Source organism: Triticum urartu, chromosome 3A (genome assembly GCF_056163025.1).
Source record: "Triticum urartu cultivar PI428250 chromosome 3A, HENAU_Tu73, whole genome shotgun sequence".
In the NCBI taxonomy this organism is placed as follows: Eukaryota; Viridiplantae; Streptophyta; class Magnoliopsida; order Poales; family Poaceae; genus Triticum; species Triticum urartu.
This window is the reverse complement of record NC_141875.1, coordinates 709,919,611-709,939,816: the sequence shown is the minus strand read 5'-3', so window position 1 is coordinate 709,939,816 and position 20,206 is coordinate 709,919,611. Positions and strand designations below refer to the sequence as shown.

Sequence of the window (20,206 nt, the reverse complement as noted above, 5' to 3'; positions counted from 1 at the left end):
AGAAACAACAACTCAATGATGGCAGCCGCAATTGGAACAACATATAAAATCATATGGGCAGAAACAATGTGAATTATATAAATATTACAAGTAGATGGCAGAAACAACTCATGGATGACAGCCCAAATTAATACAACATATAAATTCAGATGGACTAAAGCATTGTGAATTATATAAACATTACAAGTAGATGGCAGCAACAACTCATAGATGGCAGCCCCAATTGAAACACCATATAGAATCATATGGACTAAAGCATTGTGAATTATATAAACATCAAGTTGATGGCAGAAACAACAATTAATAGATGGCAACCCCAATTGAAACAACATATAAAATCATATGGACTAAAGCAAACATCACATGTTTATGACAGAATATAAGAAAGTGCATAAATGGGAAATTATTGATGTCATCACAAGGAACTTACTTGTCAATTGTAAAGGCTGGTGAACTCCTTGACCTTCTTGGCTTGCCTAACCCATTCAGATCTACGGTTCACCAAACTACCATCACTTGTTACCTCAACATTGTTTCCAACTTGGCTTGCTAAATCCTTTTCAACTTGCATTGGCGAATCTCCTCCATCAGATTGACTTGCACCATCATCACGGCTATCATCATCATTAATTTCCAGGTCCAGCTCCTCATTCTCTTCATCATCATCCTCACTATCATGGTAGTCATCCTCTTCTTCCTCTACCCTCTTTCTTTTCCTGCCATTATCCTTCCTTGCAAGACGAGACACTTTCCTACTTGAGTTAAGCAAACGTATTTTCTCAAACACGGCGCTAGCAGCATCAACTCCATCCAAGATTGCATGCTCCTCCTCCTCATTCAACCATTCCATCATAGGATTTGTTGCATCAAACATGGTTGTATCCATCATCCTTGCACATGCATCAACTTCCTTCTGCTTATCATTCTCTCTCACCGGGTCTTCTTCTTCTTCAGCATGTATCTTCAAAATGTGAAAACAAAATCAGTGAATGACAACGAAGTATAAAGAATAAAATGGATAAAGTCGCTATGTATAAAACAATGCTTATTAGACAGCAGCCTTTACTCTAAACATTGCTAAGTAAACATCAACATTTACTTTAAATAACAACCTAATAACAGTCTTTAATAAATAGTAGCATTTACTTAGTAAACAACAACCTTTATTTCAAACAATGCTTAGGAAACAACAGTATGCAGGTGAATCATGGCATATGGGTGAATAATGGCATATGGGCAAAACACATTTCATACCTTCAAGTTATAGCACACAGATACAAGCTTGTGCAGCTTGCCATATAGAAGATAGTTTCTTTGCTTCGTGTGGACCAAAGCAAAAGCGCTCCAATTCCTCTCACAGCCACTTGACGAAACACATTGTGATACAATCCTCAAGGCACACTTCTGCAGATTAGGAACTTCCCCTCCAAATTGGAACCACCACTCAGCTACCAAGTTAAAACAAAATTAACATAGTGAGATGAACTGAGTTGCAAAACTGGGGTAATAGAGAATATTACAAGTGGGGTAATTGGAACTTACTTGGTGACATTTTCTCTGCAGAGGAACGTGCCAACCTTGAGCCAAACCTCCCACGACATTCCCTGTAAGTGCTGACTTCATCAATAGCCAAAACAGCGGTCTTAGGGTCTGCAATCTTCTCAATGGCATCTGTTAGTGCAAGAGCATAGTCCATCATCTTGCACATGTTGATCTGATAATGTGTGTAAGGATCAAGGACAGCAGCTGCAAGGAGAAGGGAGAACAAAAGAAGTTAAAACCATAAAAAGAGAGCATCATAATACAAATTTAGTTAGTTTTGTAACTACCTGTAACCAATAGTGTGCCTTCTTGCATAGCATCGATCCTCTTGGACACCTTGCTCATGACTCTATGAAACATTTGTGATCCACCACCAAGATGACTTTCCAACTTTTGTATGGCTGTCATCATACTCTTCTTGAATCCAGATAGGGTGCATCTCTTTTGTGTATCAGCATATCTAAGGGCTTTGTAGAGTGGCTCTAGCACAGCAAGAACCCACTCTAAAGTTGCCCACCACATATTACTAGATAGCAGCTCTTCAGCGAACACATAATCAGCAACACCGTTCCAAGTACTTCCCTTCCAATCATCGGACACCATCCATTTCCTAAACTCATCTTTCTTACAATGGAAACTCTCCAAGAACATGAACACCGTTCCAAACCGGGTCGCATTCGGTTTTATGAGTTCACCACCAATGTTCTTTTTCATGCTATCATGTAGGTTATTGTGATTGTAGAAAAATCTACAGATCTGCTTAGTACTTTTAACTATCACGTCAATCTCACAAAACTTAGCAACATCCTTAAGCATGAGGTTAACAGTGTGGGAAGCACATGGCTGCCAAACAATATGACTAAACTCTAGTTGTTCTACCAGAGTTTTACATGCTTTCTTGTAATTTGACCCATTATCAGTTACGATTTGAACAACATTCTCAGAACCTATCTCTTCCACAACGACCTTTCTGATCTCTCTATAGATAAACTCTGCCAATTAATTGCAAGTAAACTTTTGTTTGAAACAAAAATGAAGCGAGTAATAACAGAAATAAGCATGAATAAACAGAAATAACAGAAATAAGCATGAATAAATAATATCATGTAAAAAGATTAGAAAAGGCATAATAGACACATTTAACCATGAATAAACAAACATAACAGATTTTCAACCATGAATAGACAAACATAACAGATTTTCAACTCTAAATGCACAATAAATGCATCATACCATCATGTAGAAAACTAACAAGGCATGGCTAGTCAGAATTAACAATGAATGGACATGCGTAAACGTAGTTTCAATCATTAGAAAACTAACCTGCAGTCTGAGTTTGACCAGAAGCATCAATGGATTTATGAAAGAACATCCGTGCATTGCAATACACCATGAAATTGATGAGACTCATACCAGTAGGCCCTGTCCATGAGTCACACATCACAGTTACACCATAGTTCCTCCAGTCTTGCTTGAACATGTTCAAGCACTGCTCAGCTTCTTCATAATTCTTGTCCAAATATATCCCATCAATCTCCTTGGCAGTTGGAACAGGAGCTGGGCCAAGGTTTTGAGTTATCTTGACAGCCGCACGAAAATAGGGACAATTTGCTTTCAGACCAGCAATGTCATTAGCATGAAAAAACTTTGCCCAAGCTTGGCCAAGTACATCTTTTGACTCAACATTCAAAGCAGTGTTGATCTTTGGCTGCATTGATACTTTGTTGCTTGACAATTCCTTGTCAAAGTATGCTGTGATACTCTGTTTCCCAAGAGACACACGAACACCACTGCCACTCCTACGCCTCCTCTCAACTGCGCGAGAGACATTCTTGTCTCTTAGTGTCTCCCGAAGTGTGGCCTGAATCTCTTCCTCGTCATCTTCAATATTTATCACCCCTTCTCCATGGTACTGAAGGAAATATGCCCTAGAGGCAATAATAAAGTTATTATTTATTTCCTTATATCATGATAAAAGTTTATTATTCATGCTAGAATTGTATTAACCGGAAACATAATACATGTGCGAATACATAGACAAACAGAGTGTCACTAGTATGCCTCTACTTGACTAGCTCGTTAATCAAGGATGGTTATGTTTCCTAACCATGGACAAAGAGTTGTCATTTGATTAACGGTATCACATCATTAGTTGAATGATCTGATTGACATGACCCATTCCATTAGCTTAGCTCCCGATCGTTTAGTATGTTGCTATTACTTTCTTCATGACTTATACATGTTCCTATGACTATGAGATTATGTAACTCCCGTGTGCCGGAGGAACACTTTGTGTGCTACCAAACGTCACAACGTAACTGGGTGATTATAAAGGTGCTCTACAGGTGTCTCCAAAGGTACATGTTGGGTTGATGTATTTCGAGATTAGGATTTGTCACTCCGATCGTTGGAGAGGTATCTCTGGGCCCTCTCGGTAATGCACATCACTTAAGCCTTGCAAGCATTGCAACTAATGAGTTAGTTGCGGGATGATGTATTTACGAAATGAGTAAAGAGACTTGTCGGTAACGAGATTGAACTAGGTATTGGATACCGATGATCGAATATCGGGCAAGTAACATACCGATGACAAAGGGAACAATGTATGTTGTTATGCGGTCTGACCGATAAAAGATCTCCGTAGAATATGTAGGAACCAATATGGGCATCCAGGTCCCGCTATTGGTTATTGACCGGAGACGTGTCTCGGTCATGTCTACATTGTTCTCGAACCCATAGGGTCCGCACGCTTAAGGTTTCGATGACAGTTATATTATGAGTTTATGTGTTTTGGTGTACCGAAGGTTGTTCGGAGTCCCGGATGTGATCACGGACATGACGAGGAGTCTCGAAATGGTCGAGACATAAAGATTGATATATTGGAATCCTATGTTTGGATATTGGAAGTGTTCCGGGTGAAATCGGGATTTTACCGGAGTACCGGGAGGTTACCGGAACCCCCCGGGAGATATATGGGCCTTAGTGGGCCTTAGTGGAAGAGAGGAGAGGTAGCCAGAGATGGGCCGCGCGCCCCTTGGTCCGAATAGGACAAGGAGAGGGGGCCGGCCCCCCTTCCTCCTCTCTCTCCTCCGCGAATCCTATTCCAACTAGGATAGGGGGGAGTCCTACTCCCGAAGGGAGTAGGGCTCCTTCTGGCGCGCCTCCTCTTGGTCGGCTGCCCCCCCCTTTGAGCCTTTATATACGGAGGCAGGGGCATCCCCTAGAGACACAAGTTGATCCACGTGATCATATTCTTAGCCGTGTGCGGTGCCCCCTTCCACCATAATCCTCGATAATATTGTAGCGGTGCTTAGGCGAAGCCCTGCGACGGTAGAACATCAAGATCGTCACCACGCCGTCGTGCTGACGGAACTCTTCCCCGACACTTTGCTGGATCGGAGTCCGGGGATCGTCATCGAGCTGAACGTGTGCTAAAACTCGGAGGTGCCGTAGTTTCGGTGCTTGATCGGTCAGGCCGTGAAGACGTACGACTACATCAACCGCGTTGTGCTAATGCTTCCGCTGTCGGTCTACAAGGGTACGTAGATCACACTCTCCCCTCTCGTTGCTATGCATCACCATGATCTTGCGTGTGCATAGGATTATTTTTGAAATTACTACGTTCCCCAACAGTGGTATCAGAGCCTAGGTTTTATGTGTTGATGTTATATGCACGAGTAGAACACAAGTGAGTTGTGGACGATATAAGTCATACTGCTTACCAGCATGTCATACTTTGGTTCGGCGGTATTGTTGGACGAAGCGGCCCGGACCGACATTACGCGTACGCTTATGCGAGACCGGTTCTCCTGACGTGCTTTGCACATAGGTGGCTTGCGGGTGAAAGTTTCTCCAACTTTAGTTGAACTGAGTGTGCCTACGCCCGGTCCTTGCGAAGGTTAAAACAGCACCAACTTGACAAACTATCGTTGTGGTTTTGATGCGTAGGTAAGATTGGTTCTTGCTAAGCCCGTAGCAGCCACGTAAAACTTGCAACAACAAAGTAGAGGACGTCTAACTTGTTTTTGCAGGGCATGTTGTGATGTGATATGGTCAAGACATGATGCTAAATTTTATTGTATAAGATGATCATGTTTTGTAACCGAGTTATCGGCAACTGGCAGGAGCCATATGGTTGTTGCTTTATTGTATGCAATGCAATCGCGCTGTAATGCTTTACTTTATCACTAAGCGGTAGCGATAGTCGTGGAAGCATAAGATTGGCGAGACGACAACGATGCTACGATGGAGATCAAGGTGTCGCGCCAGTGACGATGGTGATCATGACGGTGCTTCGGAGATGGAGATCACAAGCACAAGATGATGATGGCCATATCATATCACTTATATTGATTGCATGTGATGTTTATCTTTTATGCATCTTATCTTGCTTTGATTGACAGTAGCATTATAAGATAATCTCTCACTAAATTATCAAGAAGTGTTCTCCCTGAGTATGCACCGTTGTGAAAGTTCTTCGTGCTGAGACACCACGTGATGATCGGGTGTGATAGGCTCTACGTTCAAATACAACGGGTGCAAAACAGTTGCACACGCGGAATACTCAGGTTATACTTGACGAGCCAAGCATATACAGATATGGCCTCGGAACATGGAGACCGAAAGGTCGAGCGTGAATCATATAGTAGATATGATCAACATAGTGATGTTCACCAATGAAACTACTCCATCTCACGTGATGATCGGACATGGTTTAGTTGATTTGGATCACGTAATCACTTAGAGGATTAGAGGGATGTCTATCTAAGTGGGAGTTCTTAAGTAATATGATTAATTGAACCTAAATTTATCATGAACTTAGTACCTAATAGTATCTTGCTTATGTATGTTTGATTGTAGATAGATGGCCCGTGTTGTTGTTTCGTTGAATTTTAATGCGTTCCTTGAGAAAGCAAAGTTGAAAGATGATGGTGGCAATTACACGGACTGGGTCCGTAACTTGAGGATTATCCTCATTGCTGCACAGAAGAATTACGTCCTGGAAGCACCGCTGGGTGCCAGGCCTGCTGCTGGAGCAACTCCAGATGTTACGAACGTCTGGCAGAGCAAAGATGATGACTACTCGATAGTTCAGTGTGCCATGCTTTACGGCTTAGAACCGGGACTTCAACGACGTTTTGAACGTCATGGAGCATATGAGATGTTCCAGGAGTTGAAGTTAATATTTCAAGCAAATGCCCGGATTGAGAGATATGAAGTCTCCAATAAGTTCTATAGCTGCAAGATGGAGGAGAACGGTTCTGTCAGTGAGCATATACTCAAAATGTCTGGGTATAATAATCACTTGATTCAAATGGGAGTTAATCTTCCAGATGATTGCGTCATTGATAGAATTCTCCAATCACTGCCACCAAGCTACAAGAGCTTCGTGATGAACTATAATATGAAAGGGATGAATAAGACTATTCCCGAGCTCTTCGCAATGCTAAAAGCTACGGAGGTAGAAATCAAGAAGGAGCATCAAGTGTTGATGGTCAACAAGACCACTAGTTTCAAGAAAAAGGGCAAAGGGAAGAAGAAGGGGAACTTCAAGAAGAACAGCAAGCAAGTTGCTGCTCAAGAGAAGAAACCCAAGTCTGGACCTAAGCCTGAAACTCAGTGCTTCTACTGCAAGCAGACTGGTCACTGGAAGCGGAACTGCCCCAAGTATTTGGCGGATAAGAAGGATGGCAAGGTGAACAAAGGTATATGTGATATACATGTTATTGATGTGTACCTTACTAATGCTCGCAGTAGCACCTGGGTATTTGATACTGGTTCTGTTGCTAATATTTGCAACTCGAAACAGGGACTGCGGATTAAGCGAAGATTGGCTAAGGACGAGGTGACGATGCGCGTGGGAAACGGTTCCAAAGTCGATGTGATCGCGGTCGACACGCTACCTCTACATCTACCTTCGGGATTAATATTAGACCTAAATAATTGTTATTTGGTGCCAGTGTTAAGCATGAACATTATATCTGGATCTTGTTTGATGCGAGATGGTTATTCATTTAAATCAGAGAATAATGGTTGTTCTATTCATATGAGTAATATCTTTTATGGTCATGCACCCTTGAAGAATGGTCTATTCTTATTGAATCTCGATAGTAGTGACACACATATTCATAATGTTGAAGCCAAAAGATGCAGAGTTGATAATGATAGTGCAACTTATTTGTGGCACTGCCGTTTAGGTCATATCGGTGTAAAGCGCATGAAGAAACTCCATACTGATGGACTTTTGGAACCACTTGATTATGAATCACTTGGTACTTGCGAACCGTGCCTCATGGGCAAGATGACTAAAACACCATTCTCCGGTACTATGGAGAGAGCAACAGATTTGTTGGAAACCATACATACAGATGTATGTGGTCCGATGAATATTGAGGCTCGTGGCGGATATCGTTATTTTCTCACCTTCACAGATGACTTAAGCAGATATGGGTATATCTACTTAATGAAACATAAGTCTGAAACATTTGAAAAGTTCAAAGAATTTCAGAGTGAAGTTGAAAATCATCGTAACAAGAAAATAAAGTTTCTACGATCTGATCGTGGAGGAGAATATTTGAGTTACGAGTTTGGTGTACATTTGAAACAATGCGGAATAGTTTCGCAACTCACGCCACCCGGAACACCACAGCGTAATGGTGTGTCCGAACGTCGTAATCGTACTTTACTAGATATGGTGCGATCTATGATGTCTATTACTGATTTACCGCTATCATTTTGGGGTTATGCTTTAGAGACGGCCGCATTCACGTTAAATAGGGCACCATCAAAATCCGTTGAGACGACGCCTTATGAACTATGGTTTGGCAAGAAACCAAAGTTGTCGTTTCTGAAAGTTTGGGGTTGCGATGCTTATGTGAAAAAGCTTCAACCTGATAAGCTCGAACCCAAATCGGAGAAATGTGTCTTCATAGGATATCCAAAGGAGACTATTGGATACACCTTCTATCACAGATCCGAAGGCAAGACTTTTGTTGCTAAGTTCGGAAACTTTCTGGAGAAGGGGTTTCTCTCGAAAGAAGTGAGTGGGAGGAAAGTAGAACTTGACGAGGTAACTGTACCTGCTCCCTTATTGGAAAGTAGTGCATCACAGAAAACTGTTTCTGTGACACCTACACCAATTAGTGAGGAAGCTAATGATAATGATCATGAAACTTCAGAACAAGATACTACTAAACCTCGTAGATCAAGCAGAGTGAGATCCGTGCCAGAGTGGTACGGTAATCCTGTTCTGGAAGTCATGCTGCTAGATCATGATGAACCTATGAACTATGAAGAAGCGATGGTGAGCCCAGATTCCGCAAAATGGCTTGAAGCCATGAAATCTGAGATGGGATCCATGTATGAGAACAAAGTGTGGACTTTGGTTGACTTACCCGATGATCGGCAAGCAATTGAGAATAAATGGATCTTCAAGAAGAAGACTGATGCTGACGGTAATATTACTGTCTACAAAGCTCGACTTGTCGCAAAAGGGTTTCGGCAAGTTCAAGGGGTTGACTACGATGAGACCTTCTCACCCGTAGCGATGCTTAAGTCTGTCCGAATCATGTTAGCAATTGCCGCATTTTACGATTATGAAATTTGGCAGATGGAGGTCAAAACTGCATTCCTGAATGGATTTCTGGAAGAAGAGTTGTATATGATGCAACCGGAAGGTTTTATCGATCCAAAGGGAGCTAACAAAGTGTGCAAGCTCCAGCGATCCATTTATGGACTGGTGCAAGCCTCTCGGAGTTGGAATAAATGCTTTGATAGTGTGATCAAAGCATTTAGTTTTATACAGACATTTGGAGAAGCCTGTATTTACAAGAAAGTGAGTGGGAGCTCTGTAGCATTTCTGATATTATATGTGGATGACATATTACTGATTGGAAATGATATAGAATTTCTGGATAGCATAAAGGGATACTTGAATAAGAGTTTTTCAATGAAAGACCTCGGTGAAGCTGATTACATATTAGGCATAAAGATCTATAGAGATAGATCAAAACGCTTAATTGGACTTTCACAAAGCACATACCTTGACAAGATTTTGAAGAAGTTCAAAATGGATCAAGCAAAGAAAGGGTTCTTTCCTGTGTTACAAGGTGTGAAGTTGAGTCAAACTCAATGCCCGACCACTGCAGAAGATAGAGAGAAAATGAAAGATGTTCCCTATGCTTCAGCCATAGGCTCTATCATGTATGCAATGCTGTGTACCAGACCTGATGTGTGCCTTGCTATAAGTCTAGCAGGGAGGTATCAAAGTAATCCAGGAGTGGATCACTGGAAAACGGTCAAGAACATCCTGAAGTACCTGAAAAGGACTAAGGATATGTTTCTCATATATGGAGGTGACAAAGAGCTCATCGTAAACGGTTACGTTGATGCAAGCTTTGACACTGATCTGGACGATTCTAAATCGCAAACCGGATACGTGTTTACCTTAAACGGTGGAGCTGTCAATTGGTGCAGTTCTAAACAAAGCGTCGTGGCGGGATCTACATGTGAAGCAGAGTACATAGCTGCTTCGGAAGCAGCAAACGAAGGAGTCTGGATGAAGGAGTTCATATCCGATCTAGGTGTCATACCTAGTGCATCGGGTCCAATGAAAATCTTTTGTGACAATACTGGTGCAATTGCCTTGGTGAAGGAATCCAGATTTCACAAGAGAACCAAGCACATCAAAAGACGCTTCAATTCCATCCGGGATCTAGTCCAGGTGGGAGACATAGAGATTTGCAAGATACGTACGGATCTGAATGTAGCAGACCCATTGACTAAGCCTCTTCCATGAGCAAAACATGATCAGCACCAAGGCTCCATGGGTGTTAGAATCATTATTGTGTAATCTAGATTATTGACTCTAGTGCAAGTGGGAGACTGAAGGAAATATGCCTTAGAGGCAACAATAAAGTTATTATTTATTTCCTTATATCATGATAAAAGTGTATTATTCATGCTAGAATTGTATTAACCGGAAACATAATACATGTGTGAATACATAGACAAACAAAGTGTCACTAGTATGCCTCTACTTGACTAGCTCGTTAATCAAAGATGGTTATGTTTCCTAACCATGGACAAAGAGTTGTCATTTGATTAACGGGATCACATCATTAGTTGAATGATTTGATTGACATGAACCATTCCATTAGCTTAGCACCCGATCGTTTAGTATGTTGCTATTGCTTTCTTCATAACTTATACATGTTCCTATGACTATGAGATTATGTAACTCCCGTGTGCCGGAGGAACACTTTGTGTGCTACCAAACATCACAACATAACTGGGTGATTATAAAGGTGCTCTACAGGTGTCTCCAAAGGTACATGTTGGGTTGACGTATTTCGAGATTAGGATTTGTCACTCCGATTGTCGGAGAGGTATCTCTGGGCCCTCTCGGTAATGCACATCACTTAAGCCTTGCAAGAATTGCAACTAATGAGTTAGTTGCGGGGTGATGTATTACGGAACGAGTAAAGAGACTTGCCGGTAACGAGATTGAACTAGGTATTGGATACCGACGATCGAATCTCGGGCAAGTAACATACCGATGACAAAGGGAACAACGTATGTTGTTATGCGGTCTGACCGATAAAAGATCTTCATAGAATATGTAGGAACCAATATGGGCATCGAGGTCCCGCTATTGGTTATTGACCGGAGACGTGTCTCAGTCATGTCTACATTGTTCTCGAACCCGTAGGGTCCGCACGCTTAAGGTTTCGATGACAGTTATATTATGAGTTTATGCGTTTTGATGTACCGAAGGTTGTTTGAAGTCCCGGATGTGATCACGGACATGACGAGGAGTCTCGAAATGGTCGAGACATAAAGATTGATATATTGGAAGCCTATGTTTGGATATCGGAAGTGTTCCGGGTGAAATAGGGATTTTACCGGAGTACCGGGAGGTTACCGGAACCCCCGGGAGATATATGGGCCTTAGTGGGCCTTAGTGGAAGAGAGGAGAGGTAGCCAGAGATGGGCCGCGCGCCCCTCCCCCCCTTGGTCCAAATAGGACAAGGAGAGGGGGCCGGCCCCCCTTCCTCCTCTCTCTCCTCCGCGAATCCTATTCCAACTAGGATAGGGGGGAGTCCTACTCCCGGAGGGAGTAGGACTCCTTCTGGCGCGCCTCCTCTTGGCCGGCCGGCCCCCCCTTTTGAGCCTTTATATACGGAGGCAGGGGCACCCCCTAGAGACACAAGTTGATCCACGTGATCATATTCTTAGCCGTGTGCGGTGCCCCCTTCCACCATAATCCTCGATAATATTGTAGCGGTGCTTAGGCGAAGCCCTGCGACGGTAGAACATCAAGATCGTCACCATGCCGTCGTGCTGACGGAACTCTTCCCCGACACTTTGCTGGATCGGAGTCCGGGGATCATCATCGAGCTGAACGTGTGCTAAAACTCGGAGGTGCCGTAGTTTCGGTGCTTGATCGGTCGGGCCGTGAAGACGTACGACTACATCAACCGCGTTGTGCTAACGCTTCCGCTGTCGGTCTACAAGGGTACGTAGATCACACTCTCCCCTCTCGTTGCTATGCATCACCATGATCTTGCATGTGCGTAGGAATTTTTTTGAAATTACTACGTTCCCCAACAGGTACAACCCTTACATGATATCCCTTTCCAAACGAAATCTGTGATTTTTCTTTTCCCTCTTCCTCTGCATTGAGTCATCCCGGGATTCCCTCATTGCAGCACGAATATTTCATGGAACACTAGGACACTCCCTCACATCACCTGGTATACCTCCAAGGTGCTCCCTAAAGCGGGTTGCACCTCCCCCTCTAGTGATTAGAGGGCAGTACCGACAATCAAATCCCCCACCAAACTTGGGGCCATGGTTCCAAATATAATAGATGTCATTGCTTACAAGCCCTACATATCAAAATTTCAAGAACCATGTTAGCAATGCATCATAATATATAGCTACAATGCACTAAAAAACATTTCAACTCCAACTGCACCATAATACAAAATAAAAACTGAGTAAGGAATAAAAAAGAATGAACCAGGACAGTAATAAGAATTAGCATAATGTTTACAACAGAATAAACAACATTGCAACTCTAAATGCATCATACTATGACTAAAAATTGAGCAAGGAATAAAAAGAACGAACCAGGACAGTAACAAGGATTAGCATGATTTTTGCAACAGAATGAACAACATTCCAACTTTAAATGCATAATAACATCAAGTAAAAAGATAATAAGGCAGAAAAAAGGGAATTGCCACATTTTGTACTCTTAATGCATAACAAAATCAAGTAAAAGCTAACGAACAGAATTAGAACAATTTTAACTTTAAACATAATTGATACATTTTTATTTAAATGTTTCCTCTCTAAAAGTATCACAATATCCATACAAAAAGTTAAGCAAATTAAGAAAATGCAGATCATGGTATTGACCTTTCCAAGTTGTCTCTCTTGGAGTTGAACCATTCCCCATGAGAATGTTATCTTCGTTGTCGGGGTTGACATTTTCCCTGCTTCTAGCTTCACCGATGCTCACCCTATTAACATAGGGCGCACTTCCATCACCTATAAATTCAAGCATGAGAAGCAAGCATGCGATAAAGATCAACTCTATTTGCAAAAAATGGCCATCTATTTTAACAATGGCATGCAACCAAAGTTGAGAAGATATGAAGCAATCTTGTAGTACAAGATATTAGAAACAATGCTACTGAGCAAGCTAGTAAAAGATCCTTCCTAGGTGTGCTATCATCCACACTTGCCTGCGTGTGCTATCATCAACACTTGCTAAATAAGCATGCACGTACAGCTAACTACAGATCATGGCAAGTTAAGCTATCATGCACAATTGTGCTCCTGTATGAAGCAAGTGTGCATGTTGAACCTAGATACAGATCTTCACAAATGAAAAGCTAGCTACAGATCTTGCAAGATGAGCCAGCATACAAAAATGCTAAATAGGTGCATGTACAAGATTAGAGGAACATCGTTACAGTACGTCAGTACCATGTCCAGCTTGCCGGAAACCACCGCGTGCGTCCGGCGTCGGGGCACTGCCCAAGCCCGACTGGATGCGCCGCATGCTGCTGCTCCCATGGAGCCGTTCAACGCCCGAGCCCACCTGCCCCGACATCGAAGTTGTGCGGCCGTGCTCCATGGCGCTGCCACCACCATCCATGGACAGGAAAGAGACTGGGAGGGAGGAGATTGGGAGGGAGGAGATTGGGAGGGAGGGAGACAAGGTGGATGGGAGGAGGCGGTGATGCACCGCGCCCCCGCCTCACTCGCTAGGGTTCCGTTGCCCACAGCCGCCGCTCAGTCGGATGGAGACGGGAAAAGTGAATTTTAGGGTTAGAAGGAGATGAATTCGTGCTTTTATACCACAGGGGGGTTTGTGTGGGCTGTAGTAGACCATGGGCTGGGCTGTGAGTTTAAAAGTGGCCGAAATTTTTGGGCCGGTACACCCTATTACCGGGCCTTAACGAGATGGATGAAAATCGCTGGAATTTCGGTTTTCTCGGACGAAATCCAAAACTTTGCACCCCGAGCTCCTCCTCACCTGCCGGTCCTGCGGTCCGCCTCGCGAGCTCCGCCGCTAGAGCAGCCGAGCACTCCACCGGTTGAGCATCGGCCATCCCCGACCTCCCTCGCGTGCCTTTCCGCGGCGCTGGAGCAAGTCAGCTCCCGAGCACGGCTGGGCCGGAGCTGCACGGCTGAGCAGGGCCGGGCGGCGGGATGGCGAGCAGAGCATGGCAGAGAGCCAAGGCGAGTGTCGGGCTGGATAGCGGGGCGAGCAGAGCATCGGAGTGGAGAAGAAGGACCTGATTGCTTTTCAGTTTTACTTGTTAGGGTCCTTTGTGTTAATTTTCCAGACTACTCTGTAACTTCAGTTTTGGTTCGGGCTCATATTTGCATTTTGTACTCCAATAACGTTGAATGAATGGCACTATACACGGATGGGCCTTTCCCTGTTAAAAAAGAAGAAAGATAGGTATTGCACTCGCATGAGTTGACGGCATAGCTCGGGAGTAATGCTGTTGCGTGTGTTTTTAAAAAAAAAATAACTTCTTTGCTGTCTGTGATATACGAGGCTGACGGCAAAGACGCGAATAGCTGACGGCAAACATGTACTCTAGCTGATGGCAAAACTGCATTTCTTTGCCGTCTGTGATTTATAAGGCTGACGGCAAAGAAGGTTCGGCTGACAGCAAAGTCTTTGCCGTCTGGCCAATGAAAAGCTGACGGCAAAATATTCTTTACCGACTTATCTTTGCTGTCTGACTTTGCCGTCTGCTTCCTGACGGCAAAATCTTTGCCATCTGGATTTAGGTCTTTGCCGTCTGTGATCCCCAGACGGCAAATTACCTGTTTCCTGTAGTGATGAAAATAGTACAGATGGATAGATTGGATTTTTCTGATCATTTTTCATACATAATTTATTTCATTTGGAGCTATAGATTAATCTCTATGATTTTTCAAAGTTTTGGATATTTTTTGAATTAAACAAATCATTTAAGAATTATTTAAATTCCAGAAAAGGATTACCGCGTCAGCCTGACATCATCATGACGTCAGCAGGTCAACGGGGCACGGTCCAGGTCAAACCTGACCAATGGGACCCACTGGTGAGTGACCCTGAGACACTTAGTGTCACAGAGAGATGGGTCCGGTCAACGACCACGTCAGCGAGGTCAACGCCGACGCGTGGGGCCACTGTGTTTAGATTAAACTTAAATTATTTTTGTTAGCTGGTTAGTTAGGCAGTGGGGCCTGCATGTCAGCGAGCCAGGGGGTTAGTTAGTGGGTCATTAGCCACTAATGACGTTGCCATGTCAGTACGCCGGAGTTGAACGCCGGCGACCAAACCCGACGACGAAGGATCGCCGGAGTTGCTTCGGACGGTGATACAGGGGTCGGCTCGACGCGCTGGAGGCGCCAGAGCGACACCCATCCTCGCGCGCATCCACGGGATCATGCGGGAGGCTGCGGGGTGGCTGGAGACGATGGCCACGACAACCATGGCGGTGGCCGGAGCTCGGCTAGATGTGGGCGCAGGGCTGTAGTGCGCTAGAGGAGGATCTAATGAGCTAGGTGGCATCCACGGGCCACCAGAAGCACGCTGGTGCCACGGGTTTGAGCGAAGGGGCTCGGGTCAAAAAAGCTAGGAGGCCATGGCGGACGGCGGTGCTCGGGCATGTGGGAGAGGGTACTACGGCACGGGAACGAGCAAAATGATGGAGGCGAAACAGAGTGGAGCTCACAGCGGGGTCATTGGCGGTCTCATTGGACTCGGGGAGGCCTCTGCGGTGGCGAATTCGACGACGGCGTCCGGTTGCCGAGGCGGCAAGGAAGATGACTGGCGACGCTGGAGGGCCTCTGGCCTTTCTTGGTGCGATGAGGAGGTGCAGCGAGATACGAACGATCTCGGGAGCACGATGGCGCGTCGTTTTGTCGTCGATGGCCATGCGGGCGAGGCACGGCGGACAGCGGAAGCTCTCGGTGACGCTCAGAGGAGGGGCTATAGGGCGAGGGAGAAAGCAGAGAGTGAGGGGAAAGTGAGAGGAGGGCCTCGCGCGTCTCCAGACGCGGATTAGGACGAAGGAGCGGCCTCCAGCACGAAGCAGGAGGTGGAGGGCTCCGCGGGTGCGCGCGCGTGTTCGCTCCTGCCTACTGGCAGGAGGAAGACGACGAGCGAGGCGGTAAGTGGGCTTGGCCGGCTTCTCTCCTGGGCCAGGTGGGTGGGCTGCTCAGGTGAGCTCCTGTTTCCTTTTTGTTTCTGTTGTTTTCTATTATTTAATCTTTTGCCACTGTTTTGAATTCAAACAGATTTCAAACAATGCCAAAACATCCTCTGGCTATTTTTATGTTGCTTCATGGACTTTTCCAGAGGCACATAAATTATCAAAGAGCATTTGAAGATATATCCCATATATATTTGAATATATTTTCAAATTCAAATAGAATATTGTCTTAAATTCAGAGACCAAATGATTCCTTAAAAATGTTCCAAAATTTTGGTTTGGTATATAACCCTTGCCAAAATTCCCGAAACTATTTTTAGGGCATTTTTGGAATCACTGAATGCAATTTAAAGGGTTCTTGCCCTTCTTTTAAAATAATTAATGAGGCTTTGAATATTCCTCATTTCAATTTCTTGAATTAAACATGATGCATGCTCACTGATGCAACTATTACACTCAGATATTCTAGGGTTGTGACAGGCACGACGTGGGGCTTCCGGCGAGGTCACTGGCCGGCAGGAGGGCGAGGCGGCGGCGGTTGCGCGTGCGCATGCGGTAGCGGGCGAAGGTGGTGCAGGTGCGGCGTATGGCGGCGGCAGGCAAATGCGATGCGCGGGTCGCCGGCGAGTGGCGGCGCTTGGCAACGCGGGCGGCGAGGCGCGGTCGGGCCCGGCACGGGCGGGCCGGCCATGGTCCTCGCGGGCCGCAGCGGCGGAGGGTGGCGGCGTGACACTTAGCGGCGCGTGAGTGGAGGAGGGAGGCGACAGACGTGTCCGGTCCGGGACAGACATGTCCGGCGGGCGAGAGGGGGAAGATATAGGGTTTCAACTGTGTGAAATTTCGGGGAGGCACACACACACACACACACACATATATATATATATATATATATATATATATATAAACACTATTCTGATCACGGGATCAGAATAATATTCTGATCACAACATGAACTTCCCGAGTAACGCGCCTGACCTTCCCCGAGTACTAGGTTGAACTTCAACTAAAAGGTGTCCAAATGGTAATTGCGATATACCGTTGGATAGCTATGGACATCAGTATCATGACCCAAGTTAAATTTTTGGCAAAATGTAAGCGGTTTAAGAGCAGTTTTGAAAACCGTTTTTTCTTCATACAAAAAACGTGAATCGTATTTTCGATCGCATTTTTAAACCGTTTATCGAAATGAGGCAAATAATATGGCATTGGAAAGCTGTTGAAAAACCGCTCCTTCCACATGTTGAAAGTTTTCTCTAATTCCCTACGGTTAAAGAGTAATTCGCAAAATCATAAAATTTCGTAAACCGAACACCCGAGTTCGTATTTTGACGCCATTTCTAAACGGCTAATCCAATTGAGGCAAATAATATGGCGTTGGAAAACTTATGAAAATGCGCTACTTTTTTATGTTAAAAGTTCTTTCTAATTTTGAATGGTTTAAAAGTAATTTATAAAATGGTACAAGTTCCACCGAGTTCGTATTTTTGAGCTAATTTATTAACCGTACGTCCAAATGCAGCAAATGATATGGCGTTGGAAAGCTTGATGAAATGTGAAACTTTTTTATATATATTGTTTCTCCTAATTCACTACGGTTTTGTGTCAGATTTGAAATTGGTTAAAAACGTATTTTTGCCGTACTTTCTACAAACTTTATCGGAATGGGGCAAATAATATACCGCTGAAAAGCTATGGCAAATGCGAAACTTTTTCATGTTGTTGGTTTTCTCTGATTCCAAGCCGTTTTTAAGTAATTTCAAAAACGGCGGGATCATGCGTTCTGCCTTTATCGCGAAACAGATTCTTCGAAAATGCACCGCGTGAAGAACCTGGACTTCTCGGCGCGTGTACCTGAACTTTACTCTATTTTTCACGTGATTTTTTTGCTCGTAGGTCTCCATCCACTGCTCGTAACTCTCCATCCATTCACCGGAATTGAGCAGGTGATATACGGATGGAAAGCTGCTGTAAGCACGCAAGTTTCTCATGTTGATCATCTTTTCATACTCGCGATGATTTTAAATGTTTTTAATCTAAAATTCATTCAATGTAGTAGTTGAACTTCCAGCGGTTTTCACGTTGAACTTCTGTGATGTATTTTCATTTGTAATTTTCTCATCCATTCGTTACTGTTACACAAATAATATTCCTTTTGTACAACATCTCTCACAATAATTTTTTTTAACTTTCTTCGATCGAGGACTTGAACTTATAACAACAAAAAAAATTAGTATTTGCTTTTTATTCTTTTTAATACCAAATGCACATTATGTTGTACGTGGACTTCTCGCAGTTATCAATCCGAACTTCTCTCGGTTACGTGAAAATATTTTGTTTTTTATGAATATTAATCAGAATTTCCTAAAAAAATTATGAATTTTTGCGCTCTATTTTTCAAAGTTGAACTTCTTTTTATTTTATTTTTTAAATTCTTGTTGTCATTGTTTAATAACGAGGAAAATCTGAGTTTTCTATAATCCTCGAACTTCTCTATCTTTTTACTATAGACTTCCTAGTTTTATTTTCTTAATCTTTTTTATGAAATTTTGAAGCGCTGTATTATTAAAAGTTGAACTTCTTGTTATTTAATTTTTGAACTTCTTGTTTTCATTTCTTAACAAATCTGAGTTTTTTATATACTTCGAACTTCTCTGTTTTTTTGAATTGAACTTCTTAGTCTTATTCTTAGAAAAAAATTGTTTTCAAAGAAGCATCAAACATTTTTTTAAATTGAACCTCACACATTTATTTTTCCTAGGGATGGAAAGAATTTGAGTTTCCCGTAAACATCAAAGTACTCCTTTTATTTTAATTTGAACTTCTTTAAATTTATTCTTTAGTGACGAAGAGAAAACTGTTTTTTAGAAATATTGAACTTCTCTATTTTTATAATTTGGAATTCATGGTTTATTTGAAATACTTTCTTTTTCCATTTGAAGTTCTAATTTTTTAATGGGAAATTCTATTTGAACTTTGTTATTTATTATTCTTTAGTATCGGTTAAAAATCCGAGTTTTTCGTAAGCATTGAACCGCTCCATTATTTTAATATGAACTTCTATATTTTTCTGGAAACGGGGAAAATTCAATCTTTTTATACGAAATTTTGAAGCGCTATATTATTAAAAGTTGAACTTCTTGTTATTTAATTTTTGAACTTCTTGTTTCCATTCTTTAATAACGAGGAAAATCTGAGTTTTCTTTAATAACAAGAATTTTTGAACTTATGAGGGAAGAGCACTTAAACTTTGCCTTTTTTATTCTTTTTTTCTCATACGAAATGCATAGCATGCAATACGTGAACTTCCGACAGCTATCAATTTGGACTTCTCTGTGTTTCGGTTTAATAAATGAGAAAATTGTTTTAAAACTTTTTTTAGTTTTTCCTTTTTTTATTTGAACTTCTTCATTTTATTATTTATTAACGACAAAACATCTAAGTTTTTTTCGACCTGCAATTTTTTTTTACTTTGAACTTCTTAGAAAAATATGGTTTTACATAAGAAAACAATTTTCTAGGTTTTTAAATTTGAACTTCTAGTTTTTCTACCTTCTCAGTTATTTGAAATTGAACTTCTAGGGTTTTCAAATTTCAACTTCTACATTTTTTTGACCTTCTCGGTTATTTCAAAATTTCTAGTTTTTTTTCTTCTGAAAAACCATTTTTATAAACTTTATTTGGACTGCTTTGTTATTTTGAGTTTGCCTTCTCTCTTATTTTTTAGAAACGAGGAAAGCCTAACTTTTAAAAAAATTGATTATTTTTTAGAAACGAGAAACATCCAAAAAAAATTAAGAAAGAAACACGAGCATTTTCTTGTATATCCTTTTTTAGATGACATCTCATTCACATACGAGAAAGTAGTGCCTTAGCTTAGCTTTGTGTTTAGCAAATGAGAAATTCTTTCGAGCTCTTTCGTTGGATTTTTTCAT

General features: G+C 42.5%; 2 protein-coding genes across 2 annotated transcripts; both read right to left on the bottom strand.

Moving 5' to 3' along the window:
* Window positions 1-433: 433 nt before the first annotated feature.
* Window positions 434-3,422, bottom strand: LOC125547271 (uncharacterized). Its single transcript, XM_087517249.1, has 5 exons — window positions 2,866-3,422; window positions 1,830-2,534; window positions 1,543-1,746; window positions 1,255-1,448; window positions 434-961 (listed from the first exon to the last, which is right to left on the bottom strand). Exons 1-5 carry the CDS (start codon window positions 3,254-3,256, stop codon window positions 434-436), a joined length of 2,022 nt encoding a protein of 673 aa, XP_087373375.1. The 5' UTR covers window positions 3,257-3,422.
* An 8,824-nt stretch (window positions 3,423-12,246) lies between these two features.
* Window positions 12,247-14,496, bottom strand: LOC125507633 (uncharacterized). Its single transcript, XM_087517250.1, has 3 exons — window positions 13,540-14,496; window positions 12,967-13,098; window positions 12,247-12,431 (listed from the first exon to the last, which is right to left on the bottom strand). The coding sequence occupies exons 1-3, from the start codon at window positions 13,709-13,711 to the stop codon at window positions 12,262-12,264; spliced, it is 474 nt and encodes a 157-aa protein (XP_087373376.1). The 5' UTR covers window positions 13,712-14,496; the 3' UTR covers window positions 12,247-12,261.
* Window positions 14,497-20,206: the final 5,710 nt, after the last annotated feature.

Coding starts and splice junctions, on each gene's coding strand:
- LOC125547271 (XM_087517249.1), bottom strand. CDS start 3,256: ATGCAGCCAAAGATCAACACTGCTTTGAATGTTGAGTCAAAAGATGTA. Junction 2,535..2,865: donor TGGTCAAACTCAGACTGCAG/GTTAGTTTTCTA, acceptor ATTAATTGGCAG/AGTTTATCTATAGAGAGATC. Junction 1,449..1,542: donor TGCAGAGAAAATGTCACCAA/GTAAGTTCCAAT, acceptor TTAACTTGGTAG/CTGAGTGGTGGTTCCAATTT.
- LOC125507633 (XM_087517250.1), bottom strand. CDS start 13,711: ATGGATGGTGGTGGCAGCGCCATGGAGCACGGCCGCACAACTTCGATG. Junction 13,099..13,539: donor TTTCCGGCAAGCTGGACATG/GTACTGACGTAC, acceptor TTGAATTTATAG/GTGATGGAAGTGCGCCCTAT. Junction 12,432..12,966: donor AAGAGAGACAACTTGGAAAG/GTCAATACCATG, acceptor TTTGATATGTAG/GGCTTGTAAGCAATGACATC.